This window comes from Borostomias antarcticus (assembly GCF_949987555.1).
Source record: "Borostomias antarcticus genome assembly, chromosome: 7".
Lineage (NCBI taxonomy): Eukaryota > Metazoa > Chordata > Actinopteri > Stomiiformes > Stomiidae > Borostomias > Borostomias antarcticus.
In genome coordinates, this window is record NC_140240.1 from 22,767,216 (window position 1) to 22,781,924 (window position 14,709).

The 14,709-nt window shown below is 49.6% G+C and overlaps 1 protein-coding gene across 1 annotated transcript in view; it reads left to right on the plus strand.

Moving 5' to 3' along the window:
• Positions 1 to 14,709, plus strand: part of LOC311311768 (nucleosome-remodeling factor subunit BPTF-like) — a gene marked incomplete at its 5' end in the record, with an annotated part of 53,950 nt that overhangs the window by 28,523 nt on the left and 10,718 nt on the right. Inside the window, 11 exons of the mRNA XM_084441529.1 lie at positions 2,336 to 2,460; positions 3,631 to 3,759; positions 5,368 to 5,518; positions 5,948 to 5,987; positions 7,260 to 7,494; positions 7,898 to 8,050; positions 10,411 to 10,544; positions 11,482 to 11,596; positions 11,711 to 11,937; positions 12,669 to 12,888; positions 13,624 to 14,078. Of these exons, the coding sequence (XP_084297655.1) occupies positions 2,336 to 2,460; positions 3,631 to 3,759; positions 5,368 to 5,518; positions 5,948 to 5,987; positions 7,260 to 7,494; positions 7,898 to 8,050; positions 10,411 to 10,544; positions 11,482 to 11,596; positions 11,711 to 11,937; positions 12,669 to 12,888; positions 13,624 to 14,078 (1,984 nt within the window). The remainder of the gene's footprint in view (positions 1 to 2,335; positions 2,461 to 3,630; positions 3,760 to 5,367; positions 5,519 to 5,947; positions 5,988 to 7,259; positions 7,495 to 7,897; positions 8,051 to 10,410; positions 10,545 to 11,481; positions 11,597 to 11,710; positions 11,938 to 12,668; positions 12,889 to 13,623; positions 14,079 to 14,709) is intronic.

Below are 14,709 nucleotides of genomic sequence, written 5' to 3' on the forward strand. Positions count from 1 at the left end.
TAGCTAACGCTAATCCTAATGAAAATGCTAGCTAGCTAACACTAATTCTAACACTAATGCTAGCTTTATCTAGCTAGCATTAGAGTTAGCGTTAGCATTAGCTAGCTAGCATTATCGTTAGGGTTAGGTTAGGTTAGCAGTTGGTTAGGGTTAGTTAAGTTAACTGCAACTGGCATTGTTGGGCAGAGGCATTTAGCCACTACACGGTTTTTCTAGTTTTTCATGCACTTTTTCCCCCCAGGCTTATACATTTCTAAATTAGGCTGACTATTCATTAGTAACTAACTAATAATTTGTATTAGGCATATGCTATTGTATTTTATTCAGATAAATATTAAATTAATGTATGTAGGCCTGCTTCCCAGTAGGCCACTTCCACTCCAATTTGCGCCAGTTTGGACATGAAGCCTCCCATTTATCCCATCCCTCCCATCTATCCCAGTGATTTAATTTAATTAAATGCACTGGTATAACATAATTTAATTTGATCATAGTCATAATCATCTTTATTGTGGGCCTATAGTAATAATCTAAATGATAACATGTAGCGTAGGCCTACGTAGCGGCATGACATGCACCCAGCACTCCCAAAATGCAAAATGTAGCCAATGACATCAGATTAAAAAGGATTACATTTTCAAGGATTATATTTTCAATATGTAGGCTAGACATTGTGGGACTTCGCTCATAAAACAAACAATGACCTCTCCAGCAATCAGTCAGCCCTACATCTGACTGTGTCGCGTTTGTCCCCTGCTATTTTCACGGAATACAAGCGAGTTGCCGTCTTCCTGCGCTGCGCAAAGATGGGTGCACTGGAGAAGAAAGACCTTTTTTAACCCATAAAACGGTACACTTCCCGTGATTGTTTCCGATGGTGTTCACACCAGAAATGGACCGCTCCAGAATTCACTTGACAGCGGGCCAAGACCACCTCGTCCAGGCGAACCAGAGAGGGGTTGTTTGGTCCGCACCAGAGTTCGATTCCGGCGTTCACACCGCCCGAACAAATCGCAACAAGGGGTTTGGTTCGGTTCAACCGGACTTAACAAGGATGGTGTGAATGCGCCCTTAGTTTGCTTAGTGCTGGAGAAAGGTCTTGCTGGACTCATTACCATTCAGGGAACGGGGGAGGGGGAGGGGGGACGACGACGACGCTGTATTCATTTGAACCAGTCACAGTCTCGGGCGGAGCGGTTGCTAGGTTGTGGTTTCTGGTAGAATCTTGAATCTGATTGGGCCTGGAAAATCTTCCGTCACCACTGATTGTGTGTGTGTGTGTGTGTGTGTGTGTGTGTGTGTGTGTGTGTGTGTGTGTGTGTGTGTGTGTGTGTGTGTGTGTGTGTGTGTGTGTATATGCACATCATTTTGTCTCAGCTCAGCTTTGCCTTGATTTTGTTTTAGCTATTAGCTGAAATATGACTCAATGCTGGTGTTATTTTCATGGATCAATTTTTATAGGGCAAACGCTCTCTCTCACACAAACACACACACACACACACAGTTCGGTTCATGTTTCCCGCCTTTCCCACACTAGCTACCTTGGGAATTTTAGGAGCGACGCTAGCTCCTAAACTACACCGAAAACACAACTCACGCACGGGTGGGGACTCAAGCGGCGCGCCCTGTCCTGTGTTGACGTGTTACTTGTTCGTCCTGTCCTCTCCTCCCCTGCCGGCTGTTAGCGGCTTTGGCCCCAGATCGTCCTCTGGCCATGTGCCCCCCCCCACCAACACCACCACACTCACTGAAACCTCTGGTTCTATTCTGACCGGACCTCTGACTCGTAAATTAGACGTTGAATCACCCTGCGGTTTCTGGACTGTCAGGATGTTCGCCGTTGCGCAATAATAATAACCGCCCCAAGATGTTTATCCCCCCCTTCGCCTGCGTTTGGACGACGGAAAAGGAAGATGTTGCCCCCCTGGCTGCCCCACCCTATTTTCACAGAAACGTTTGAACGTTGTGTTTGAACGTTCTAAACGGCCGTGGAAGCGTTCCGCAGTGTCGGGGTCCATCACCGAGACCCCGGGGGGAAAAATTTAAGACGAGATTTTCCGCAGTTGACCCCCGTCCGTTGCGGAACGTTGAAATTTGTGCGTGACCAACCGTGTGACCGGTTCCGTTCCCCTGTCCAGCCCGTCTCGTGAGTGTGGCAGGATCCGTGACCCCACACATTGTAAACATGCAAAGCTAAATATCCATGCTAAATGTGGTGACCTATTTTCAGTTGTGAGCGAGTGGACTGCGCCCATACAGTGAGTAACTCTCACAACCCACCCTCCCCCTCCTTTGTCTCCTCCTCCTCTTCCTCCCCATCCTCCTCCACCCGCAGGTACCGTCTCCAGACGGTGAAGTCTCTGGCGGGGGTGAGCCTGATGCTGAGGCTGCTGTGGGCGTGTCTGCGGTGGGACGACATGGCGGTCAAGCCCTCGGCCGCCGTGGGCACCACGCGGACAGGTAGACCACCCCCCCCCACCCCCACACGTACAGGTAGACCCCTCACACACACACACACACACCACATCTAGACCCTTAAGTCAAACATATATCCCCTATCCCCTTTTACATGTCTAGTCTCTCTGATAAGACTTTTTTGTTTCCGTTTTATTTTGACTGGTTTGTAGTTGCAGTTTGTATTACTCCCCCTGATTCAATCTGAATTCAACCTTAATCTCAACTTTAATGCAACCTTTTAAAGGGAGACACTACAGTTGAATAGGATTTTTTTTTCCTTTAAAGATATCCTCATGAATTTTACCAGTTTTAACTTCACATCAAGAGAAATATATTTTGTATTACACTAAAAAAAAAAATGTAGGTATGCAAATTAGGCAATAACTCATTAAATATGCATACATTTGCATATATTTTGGTACCTACTATCTAAACAATGGGTAAAGTCAGGCTTAAAGTTTTACTTTTGTTTGGACAATATACTAAAAACTTCAATATTTACAGCTGGGTTTGTAAATACAAGCTTATTTTCAAGAAATATTGAAAAAATACTGCATCCACCCATCCACCCAATTTTTTGGCGTATTTTTAGACAGGAAATGCAGCCTAAAATGAAAAGACAAGATATTCACAATTTCAGCTGTAGATATTTGCAGAATACATCTGAGAGTCAGTATGTAAAGTTTAGTGAATGCACCTGCCCTGGAAGTTGAGATAGCAGGTACCGAGTGACGTCAGGTACTGGAAAAACGTAATTTTAAGATAATGGCCGATAAAGATAAGCATTATGCATTCATATGCTTATTTCACAGGTACAACCATTGAAAAAATAGCAGTTTTTAATCAAGTCACGCCATTTATCTGTTAATGTAGTGATAGTATACATGTTATAGTAGAAGAATATCGAAAAATCGGAAAATGAAGGTTCGGAAGAAAAAAAAACAATTTTGACTGTAGTCTTCCCTTAAAAATAAATAAATAATGCATATATCTTTTTTATCTTTTGATATAGTTATTCCAACATTAGACCATAATGTGACTGTACTGTAGCGATGTGTGTCTGCACTGTGTCCGGGAGTGCGTTTTTGTTCCATCTTCTTGGACTCTCCTCCTCCTCCTCCTCCTCCTCATCATCCCATACCAACCCAGCCCTATCCCCGCTCATCGCCACAGAGCAGTCCGAGACGGAGATCACCACCACCGAGATCATCAAGCGGCGCGACGTGGGACCGTACGGCATCCGCTCTGAGTACTGCATCCGGAAGATCATCTGCCCGCTCGGCGTCCCCGAAACCCCCAAAGGTTAGATTCTTGACGAGCGCAGATTCTAAAATGTAACAAAAGGGGAAATCGGCACTAGTGTTGTTGTTAGCTAAGGATGTGAACCGTCTGTTTGATTAAATCACCCATCATCGAGAGCTTGAGTGTGTGGTTTAATTTATTTTTCTAATATATTTCGCCGTTCCATTACTGGCACCTCTCCAAGACTAGGGTGTGCATTTTCTCCTTTTTCCTCAACCTGGGATGTGAACCACAACAGTTTTTTTTTTGCTAGTCGACGTGTCGGAGGTGTTCACACACCGTTTTTTGGTGTGCGTTTTTTAAAGATTCTGATGTAGAAATATCGGCTTAGAAAATGCACTAGGTAATATGTTATATATGGCTTAATCAACATTGGTGAAATTAGCACACACACAAAAAAAACTGCTAACAGCGACGAATAGGGCCCCAGGTTCTACTGCGCCAAGCCCCAGGTTCTACTGGCCCAAGCCCCAGGTTCTACTGGCCCAGGCCCCAGGTTCTACTGGCCCAAGCCCCAGGTTCTACTGGCCCAAGCCCCAGGTTCTACTGGCCCAAGCCCCAGGTTCTACTGGCCCAAGCCCCAGGTTCTACTGGCCCAGGCCCCAGGTTCTACTGCGCCAAGCCCCAGGTTCTACTGGCCACTATCTAAACAATGGATAAAGTCAGGCTTAAAGTTTTACTTTTGTTTTGACAATATACTAAAAACTTAAATATTTACAGCTGGGTTTGTAAATACAAGCTTATTTTAAGCTTATTAAGAGATATGAAAAAATACTGCATACACCCATCCACCCAATTTTTCGGCTTATTTTTAGGCAGGTTCTACTGACCCAGGCCCCAGGTTCTACTGCCCCAGGCCCCAGGTTCTACTGTCCCAAGCCCCATCCTCTACTGACCCAGGCCCCAGGTTCTACTGGCCCACCTCCCAGCAGTGTTTGACTGGGAAGCACCACCGCACACACAACTAGCTGAGCTATGTTCATGGCTGTGTTCCGTCGGTCGAATATCCTTGTTCTCTCTGTCCCGTATGTTATTATGGTCTTAAGACGGGGCGAGCGACAGCCACTAAACATTACTGCAATGACAAGCTTCCCTCCCCTCTTTAACTATGGCAACTGTTATTACTTTTCAACACGGAAAACCCATCGAAAGTTGTTTAGTCAACATATTTTCACATCCCTTGGTTTTAGCCCACATAGCCTAGTGCTGCAAGCATCTGCATATGGAAGTATGAAAGACATCAAATTCAGGACGCTCACAGACGGGGCGAAACGTGGACAAACTGCGACAGCGCTCTGAGCAAATCGCCGTTGTTAGGCACGCAAATCAGCGTTGTTAGGCAGAAATGCTAGCTGCGAACGGAACGCCATTAGCTCGCCGTCGTCGGCCGCCACCGAGAGGCTGTTGCCATGTAGAGCGCTAACTATTTAGCTAACGTTTACGAGCTGCTGCTCAGTTAGCGAACGCTGCCCGCCTCAGCGTGCTTCGTGCCTGTTACCGTTTATGAACTCTTTCTCTGTCACTGCATCTAACTCTCTATTTTCCCTTCCTCACACCTTCTACTACACACACACACACTCCTCACACCGCTTTCACCAAACGACACAGAAACCCACACCCCCCAGAGGAAGGGGCTGCGCTCCAGCGCACTGCGGCCCAAGAAGCCGGAGCCCACCAAGCAGACGGGCCCCGTGGTGATCGAGACCTGGGTGGCCGAGGAGGAGCTGGACCTGTGGGAAATCAGAGCCTTCTCCGAGAGGTCAGAGGGCGCCGGCTGCTCGGGGCTTCAGGGACGTAGTGGTGCATGAGGGAGCGTTTTTTGTTTTGTTTTTTTTACAGAAATTAGAACGGTATGTCTCTGTGTTTCCACAGGACTCGCACCGCTTTGTCACGTAAGAGTGGTTACCTCAGGAACTGACTAGCGGTGGTGTCATTTAAGAGTGGTTACCTCAGGAACTGACTAGCGGTGGTGTCATTTAAGAGTGGTTACCTCAGGAACTGACTAGTGGGGGTGTCATTTAAGCCCGTTTTCTCTCAACTTGACAGATGGTTCTTTTTTTGTTTTTTTCTGGTCCCACAAGCATGCTTGGAGAGTATGTGTTGATAACTGTGGTTTGGAGCTGGCGTTTCCAGCTCATTGTGAAGTTTGAGTGGATGTTGGAGCCGTTCTTTCTTTCTGTTCTTGCAGGGTGGAGAAGGAGAAAGCGCAGGCGGCTGAGCAGGCCAAGGTGGGTTTGAACCAAGGGGCCAGGCTGCGATTTACTTCCTGAAACATTTTGATCAGCACCATCTTGCCGAAATCGACCCCTTTTGACATGCGCAGTTGTGCTTTTCTCAGACCCCGTCGCGTTCACGAACAGTTTGCACCATGCAATTATTATTTGCAATTATCTTTTTTTTTATTACACGCACTTTTGAAAGTCTGATAATTGCTCTACCACCATTTTGGTCATACAATGGATGTGGGTGGGCACTGTGAAAAATCATTCAAAAAACATGTTAAACTCTCAATTTCAAAGACAAGAAGCTCACTGAAGTGTTAGTTGGTGTTCTGACATATAATTTGCCATAAAGTAAGACTAGTTCATCTGAAAAGGCTTTTTTAAATATTTAGCATAGAACTATTTAGTCGCAGCACATAGGTGTGTAAACCTCCGCAAACTAGGTAGCCTAGCAACATAAACAATAAAAATAGCTACCGTAAGTAGTTCCGCTTCCTGAATCCCCTCTGTGGATTGATCTACACATCTACAACGGTCGCATCAATACAAGTCAATGGATTTCATAAAATTATCAATAAACCCTACAGGATTCATACTTTGCGGCGAATTTGCTGTCAGAACACCAACGGACACCAATTACCCCCTCGGTGAGCTTCTTGTCTTTGAAATCAAGAGTTTAACATGTTTTTGAATGATTTTTCATGGTGCCCACCCACATCCATTGTATGACCTAAACGGTGGTAGAGCAATTATCAACTTTCTCAAAAGTGCTAGTTTTGTCAACTTTTTGATCTGAACCATTGTATATGATCATAAGTAACCTTAAAACAGGGCTAAAATGATTTTTCCCTTTACTACTTTAACAATGCTAATGCAGGGACATGCAATACAGCGGGGAGAGCGGTGAACGCGCATTAAAAATCCACCTGAACTTGTTAACTTTGTGAACGCGGCCGGGTCAACAAATCACGTGGTTAAAACATGAGAAAAGCACAACTGCGCATGCCTGTGACGTGAGAAAACACAACTGCGCATGCCTGTGACGTGAGAAAACACAACTGCGCATGTCAAAAGGGGTCGGTGGTCTGTTCAAAAAGCTTCACTCTCAAGAACGAGGCGTCAACGTAGTCACCTCATTCAGTTCTATTAATACATCCATGGTTTGACATTTTGAACTCTTTTTTTGTAAAATGATTATTATAATAATAACTTATTATTATAAGTTCATTTTTTGTGTTTGTTTTCCCGTCATGTTTCTAATGCCACATCTTGTTCCAGAAGCGCTTGGAGCAGAAACAGGGGTCGGGCTCTGCCGCCGTCACGCCGGTGGGCAGCCCCGCCACCCCGGCCGCCACGCCCAAGGTCTTGGTGGGCTCCCTGTCCGGACAGGTCACGCCCGGAACCAAGGTGGTGCTGGCCACCAAGATGGCCGGCACCCCGGTCACATTCCAGCAAACCAAGAATTTCCAGCAGACCTTCGCCACCTGGGTCAAGCAGGGCCAGCCCAATCAAGGTACACCAGAGAGAGCGTCTACAAGCAAAAATGTGTTGTTATTGTTATTTTTTTTATTTCCCCTCTATTGATTCCTTTTAGTTTGGGCTCAAAACCTACTTTTATTCTCTAGCGTTTGGATTCCCCTGATGTGGCTTTATATGATTGTGCTTTATTATTTTTATATGTGTCTATGTGCTCTCATTTTGTACTTATTTGTCGATGCTTATGTCGGGTTTTGTTTTTAGCCTTTTTTTGTGATTCTTATTGTTGTTTTTAAATTTGTTTTAGAAATTCATTTGATTTTGATATTGAAATGGTACGTTTACCTGGCAGCGTCATAAAACATCTTGACTCTGTGCTCGTTCAGTCTGTTGGCTGGTCGGGTCTGCGCGCCTCATTGCCCCTCCACCTTTACCGACAGGCGCTGCAGGCACCGTCACCACGGTTGCCACGTCCGGCGGACAGACGTTCCAGATCACGGGCACGTCCATGGGGGGCAAGGTCCTGACGGCCAAGCTGCCGCTGCCGGCCAACAGCAAGTTCGTCACCGTCAACGTGCCGACGACGCAAGGAGGTAGGGGGACCCCGCCCACGTCTCCGGAAAGACCTCCAGAGAGACCTCCAGAGCCTCTCTGGTCCGACTGTGGAAATGATCGGCTTCTCTTTCTTTTACTCCCCTCTCTTCTCCTTTCTCCTTCCTCGGGTTCATCACAGGTCCGACAGAATTAGGGGTAGGGGTAATTACATCTCTATTCATTCTAGATCAGGTCGTACGAGAGGTGGCGGAAGGAAGCTAGGTTGGCTAAAAATATATCCCACCGGGTCCCGGCTGCCACCGGAGCCGTTTGATGTCCGAACCCGCCATCCCCGTCCGCCGCCTCAGACAAAAAAAAACAACATCTCGGACCGCGGCGCTGCAAAACCGTCCACCAAGCCTGGCGCTGTGCCGGCGCGGTCACCAGACCGGCTCGCTTTGGAGTGGCGCGCCACGTCTGGCGGGCGGGGTGGGCATCGAGCACGGCGATCCCCCGGTAGAAATGTTATGACGGGACTCGGAGGGAGGGGGGGGTGGGGGGGGCGTTGACGGCACACTTGTGTATAGTCTGAGGGCTCGGCCCAGGCGGCCGTTTGAAGTCGCGGCGGCCAACGGAGTTCTGGAACGTCAATATTGATGTGGTGGCGGATGAGGCTACGGGTTGCTGCGAGACAGCAGCTGTCCCCTGGTTCAGCCTCCGAGGTGTTAAGCCTCCGAGGTGTTTGGATGACGGAGGGAGCGCCGCATCATTAAAGGGAGGCGCGTGGCGTTCTGGTCGTGAGCAGGTTTGAGGCGGCCCCCGGCCGACGGCTAGGCTGCTTGTCGTGTTTTCTCTCCCGGCCGTGACCCGTTTTTCGTTTTTAGCGAGGGAGACGGCAGCTTGTCAAAGAGTCCCCCTCTGTGTTTTACACCACGTGTGTGTACAGTACCTCTGTCCATACAAAGAGATGAGTCAGGCTGAGCATTACACACACACACACACTCGCGCAAAACACACGTACGCACTCAGCGGATAGGCTAAATTACTTAGGCAAACAAATCTTGCCCCTGTCTAGGATGACACCCATGTTTCTATGAGAGAGAGAGAGAGAGAAGGAGAGAGACGGAGGGATATTAATGGACAGTATGTTTATTCAGCGTGACTCTTTCACTCACGTTTGTTTTGGACGGCACTGAGGAAGTTAGTCAGGAAAACAAGTTTATCCTGAGGCCTGGTTCCTCCGACAGGTAACCCGGACGGGGGCACTGCCTCTCCCCCCCCACCCCCCTTTTTCAAATAAAAACGTGTGTCGCTCGCGAACTCTCCAAACAGCTCCGCTCTCAAAGAAGTGGCCGTTTGATGTTGGGCCAGAACTACAACTCCCTAGTTCCTAGGAGGCCTAACCTCCCTGTTTGAAGGGGGTGAGGGGCACCCTTGATGTATGGGGTTTACCTGATCAGTAGCGGCTGTAGGGGTGGTTTGGGCGGAGGGGTAAAACCACAGAAAATGAAGGGGATGGAAAAAAAAAAAAAAAAAAGACAACAATTTCAGATCTTGAAGGAAAGCTGTTGTAATTCCCCCCGCGTGAGCCGGAGCCGAACCAGCTAATATGAAACGCCAGCTTTGTCTGAATAAAGTGAAAAGGGCCCAAATGTAGAGCTAAAAGTCCATACATAATTTATGAGGGGGTCGTACGCGATGGAGTCAAACCAACACAGCTTTTAGTGACCTCCTTTGAAGACGCTGTTTACCTGCTCTGCTAATATTTGCCATGGTCACGATGAAAGACTGCGAAAACTTTAGAAGGGGAAACCTGTAAGTAATGTATCGAGCTGTATCAATACTTGAGCTTTGTATAACGGATCATTTGTGCGGCGCTCAAGTCCAGCGACTGGCCTCCTGAGTGTTTTTAATGCAAACATCAGCGTTTTAGCACAGACCGGGTCAAGGAAATTTCACTTTGTATAATTTAGAGACACGTTTACATCGTGTTAGACCTATTTAGAGTTATTTTTTGTTGGTGGAGGCATGTTGGACATTTTTTTTTTTTACATTGAATGATCCTATGCAGTTAGCCTGACTTGAGATTCAGGGTCTGGAAAGACTCTCGTCCAGAGTGATTTCTCGGCTGGGAATTCCAACCAGGCCAATCGGTGTTGTTTGAACGCGAGGGCGGGATTAAACTGTGCGGCGCGATCGGCTAGAGGGATGAACTAATCGCAGAGGACTCTAACGGCCATCTTGGAAGACCCCGTTCTGACAGAATAGCGGAAGTGAGACAAAACGGCAATTCGGTCTTGAGCAGCCAACGCTGACCCCACCTCCCTCTCTCTCTCTCTCTCTGTCTCTCTGTCTCTCTCTCTCTCTCTCTCTCTCTCTCTCTCTCTCTCTCTCTCTGTCCCTGTCCCTCTCTCCCCAGGTGTGATCCAGCAGAAGGTGCTGGGCATCATCCCCACCAGCACAGCAGGGGGCCCTGCCACCTTCAGCCCGTTTCAGCCGCGCGCCACCGCCACCCTCAACATCCGGCCCGGCACCCCTGGCTCCCCGCAGCAGGTGAGGCCCACCTCCTCGAACCCGGCGCCTTCTCCCGACCCTGGCGCTATTACAGCCGGCAAATTATAGATGGGGTTATTATTATACATGGGACCCTTATAGATGCCCTTATTACGCCTCTGCCAGGCATTATGGTTTTGGGTTGTCTGTCCGTCCGTCCGATGATTGTTAATGCAATATCTTGGGAACGCATTGACGGAATTTCTTCCCCTTTGCTACAAATGTTCACTGGCATTCAAGGATGAACAGCTTAGATTGTGGGGGTCAAGGGTTAAGGGTCACTGTGACCTCCCAAAAGGTGTTTTTGGCCTAGTGAACACGATATCTCAGGAATGGCTTGACAGAATGTGTTCATATTTGGCCAAAATGCCCAATTGGACTGAATGAAGAACTGATTCGATTTTGGTGGTCAAAGGTCAAAGTTCAAGGTCAAAATGTGTTTTTGGCCTGATGAACACAATAGCCTTATTTCCACTGTCATGCCGAACCGTTCTGAGCACACAGGGTAACCGTTCCGACGGTGTTTCCACATGGGACCGGTTGGGCCCAGAACCATGCCATGCCATGTTCCCATGGCACGGTTGTCTAACCGTACTGAGTGAAGCAGAACCGTTCTTTAGTAGAAATGTGAAGAGTCAAAACAAACTACCATGGCAACCGACAATAACAGCATTCCGTGGAACGCAACAGCCCGAGAGGTGGAAACAGACACTGTAACCGTTCCCACAGGTCTGGAGCGGCGCGGTTTGAGCACGGTATCGGTTCGGCACGACAGTGGAAATAAGGCTTATATCTCAAGAAACCGCTTAATGGAATTTGTTCATATTTGGGTAAAATGTCCAGTTGGACTCAAGGATTAACTGATTACATTGTGGAGGTCAAAGGTCAAGGGTCAGTGACCTCACAAAAGGTGTTTTTGCCCCCCCCCCCCCTCTAGGTGCTCACGGCCGGGGGCCAGATCCGTCCAGGGATGACGGTGATCCGCACCCCCATCCAGCAGGCAGGCGCCCTGGGGAAGACCATCCTCCGCACCCCCCTGGTGATGCAGCAAGGTGGGTCCCTCTGCTCTGTCGGGCGTGTGTGAGTGCGTGTGTGTGTGCGTGCGTGTGTGTGCGTGTGCATGTGCGTGTGTGTGTACACTGACATGCCCGTGTGCCCTCCCCCAGGTCAGGCAGGTCAGCAGATGGTGACCCAGATCCTGCGCGGCCAGCCCGTGTCCGCCGCCATCTCGGGCGCCAGCCCTGTCACCACCGTGGCCGGGCAGCGCGTGGGCAGCCCCGCCTCCCCGGGCCAGCCGGCCGCCGGCCACACCCCCCAGGGGGCGCGCATGCCGGGCCAGGGCCAGGTGAAGCTCACGCTGGCGCAGCTCACCCAGCTCACCCAGGGGGCGCAGGTGAGCCGGGCTCGGGAACGTCTCCCCCCCCCTCCCACACACACACACACACACACACACACTCTGGATGAATGCTCTTTACACAACGTCTCTGCTGTTGCACCCAAACTACGCATCGCACATTTTCCTCGCCTAGAGAGACTTTTTTATATTTTTAATCCTCGTCAGAATTTAATGGATGTTTTGTTGCCCAGTTGGGAAAGCACTAATGTATATGTATTTTAAAGCAATACATAGCGTTTTCTCCGGTTTTCTCGGAACTGCGCCCCCACAGGCTCTGCGAGTAACTGCACTGTACTGTCGTAAAGTTATCAGATTGTCTTTTTCTTTTTCTGGCTTCCTTCGTGATGTTTCGCTTCGGTTTTCTCCCCTCCACCATGATATGATTGAGCTAAAAAACGCCGGAATAGTTAGCTACTACTGTGTTGTTTAAGCACAACGTTGCGCATGCGCACTTTGACTTAATGCTTGCGTCCCGGGAGCGCCAGTTTTAAAAGGTAATAATTGTCAATGTATTATCTTTCTGAGTAGACTGTTTTGACGATTCAGCTTACTTTTAGTAAATCTAATTGGAGAATTAGCACCAGACATGTTTGTAAAGGTCCAAATATCGCAATGTATTGCTTTAATGGATGTTTTGTTGCCCAGTTACGAAAGCACTACTGTATATGTATTTTAACACTGTTTCAAATCAAATCAATCAATTAATCAACGAACCTGCTCCCCGCCAGAAGCAGCAGAGTGCGTCGGTGGAGCGTGCGGCGGGCGCGCCCCAGCAGGGCCTGACGGTGATGGTGCAGGGCCAGGGCCAGACCACCGGCCAGCTGCAGGTCATCCCCCAAGGCGTCACCGTCATCCCCGGCCCCGGGCAGCAGCTGATGCAGGCGGCGCTGCCCAACGGACAGGTGCAGCGCTTCCTCTTCACGCCCATGACCCCCGCCACGACCACAGGTGGGGCCCGCCGGGAGAGTGGGGGGGGGGGTATGTATGTGTGTGTGTGTGTGTGTGCGTGCGTGCGTGGGTTCGCTCGCACCGTCATCGTGACAGTAATCAGTGTTATTACACGGCTCTCCGTAACACTCGATTCTGATCGGACAATTGCGCGTTCCGCCAGTCAATTATTTCTCGATAATTCACCGACAACGAGCAATATTGACCGCTGCTAAGGGCAACACGTTGTACGTCTATGGGCGACAGTTGAAAGCTGTCGGAAAGTTTGAACATCCTAAGCGATAACGGTTGGGCTGTCGTAGCCTACGTTCAGTCTCTGAAAACGTCCGTTGCCCAAACACACACAACCATTTCGCTTGCGGAATAAAAAGTGTAATCTTATTAGTATTAATGTGGTTGGTAAGTAGCCGTGTAATAAGCGGGATAATGTCTGGCCAGCCGGTGGTTGTTGAAAACAAAGAGCCCTTCAGTGCATTACAAAACCGTTCTGAACGCACAGACAGGCTCTTCTTTAGTCAGGCTGACCAGACATTATCTCTTCACTTATTTTGCCGTCAGACCTCTGGCACGTGAGGTAGTCATCAACGCATCGACTCGCCCTCGAATCACGACGGCTGATGGTTTTCAAAATATCAATCCTCTCTCTCCTCCCTCCTCTCCTCCTCTCTCTCCTCTCCTCATCTCTCTCCTCCCTCCTCTCCTCATCTCTCTCTCTTCCCTCCTCTCCTCCGCCAGCTGCCGTCGTGTCGGGCCAGCCGCACGCCACCGCCAAGGCCCCCGCCCAGCCGGCGCAGCAGGCGGCTGCGCCCGTCCAGGCCGGCCCCGGTGCCGCCCCCCCGCCTGCCGGCGCCTCGGCCCCGCCATCGGCGGCGCCCCAGGGCCAGCTGCCGCCGCCCCACGCGCAGGCACACATGCCCATCCAGTCACCCACGCCACTGCAGGTGAAGAGCCGCGCCGGGGGGCCCCAGGCTGCGCTACACCACCTCCACCAGCAGGGGGCGGCGGCGGCGCCGGGCGCCCAGCTCATCAGCGTGCCGGGGCTGCAGCAGCAGGTGCAGGTGCTGGCCCAGCTCCAGGCCCAGCAGGGGGTGGGCGGGGGCGTGGCCGGAGCGCTGCCCCAGCACATCAAGCTCCAGCTGCCCATCCAGATCCAGCAGCCCGGGGGGGCGGCCGGCGGCCAGGGGGGACAGGTGAGGGTGACGCGTGCACACACACACACACACGCGTGTGCACACCGCGCCCCTCTAGCGGCGGGAGTCTCCATTAGACATGTTATCAGCGTTTCCACTGTTGCGTTTACTCATGCAGGGTTCCAACGGGTCATGGGATTTCTGGAATATCATGGAATTTTAAATGAAAGTCTTCTAGATGTGGAAAGTTGGAGGATTTGATCGTTTTTGGGGGGCACAAGTCATGGAATATCAGGGAATTTTGTTTGTAGCATGTTTAGATTTTAGCATTTTTATTTATTTATTTCATTTATATTTATCAAAATGTCACAAAATGTCATATGTCGCATCAACAGTTTTTCCATTTCTATTCCCAGTCATGGAAATTCAGCTTTCTTAGTCATTGAAATTCAGGGAAAAGTCAGGGAATAAGACATTTGTCTCAGAGCGGGAACTCTGGCGCTAGGGTCGGCTGGCACCACGGCAAAGAGGGTGTCGTCAAACGCCTGTCCGCGACTCATCCGCACCCCAGAAATCATCCTGGACCCCGTCTCTCGACCAGTCGGCCCTCTCCAAGGAGTAGTAAAGGGAAAAGTCATGTTTAGCCCTGTTTTAAAGGAGAATGCTCGTTTTTGACAACCTGGACCTTATT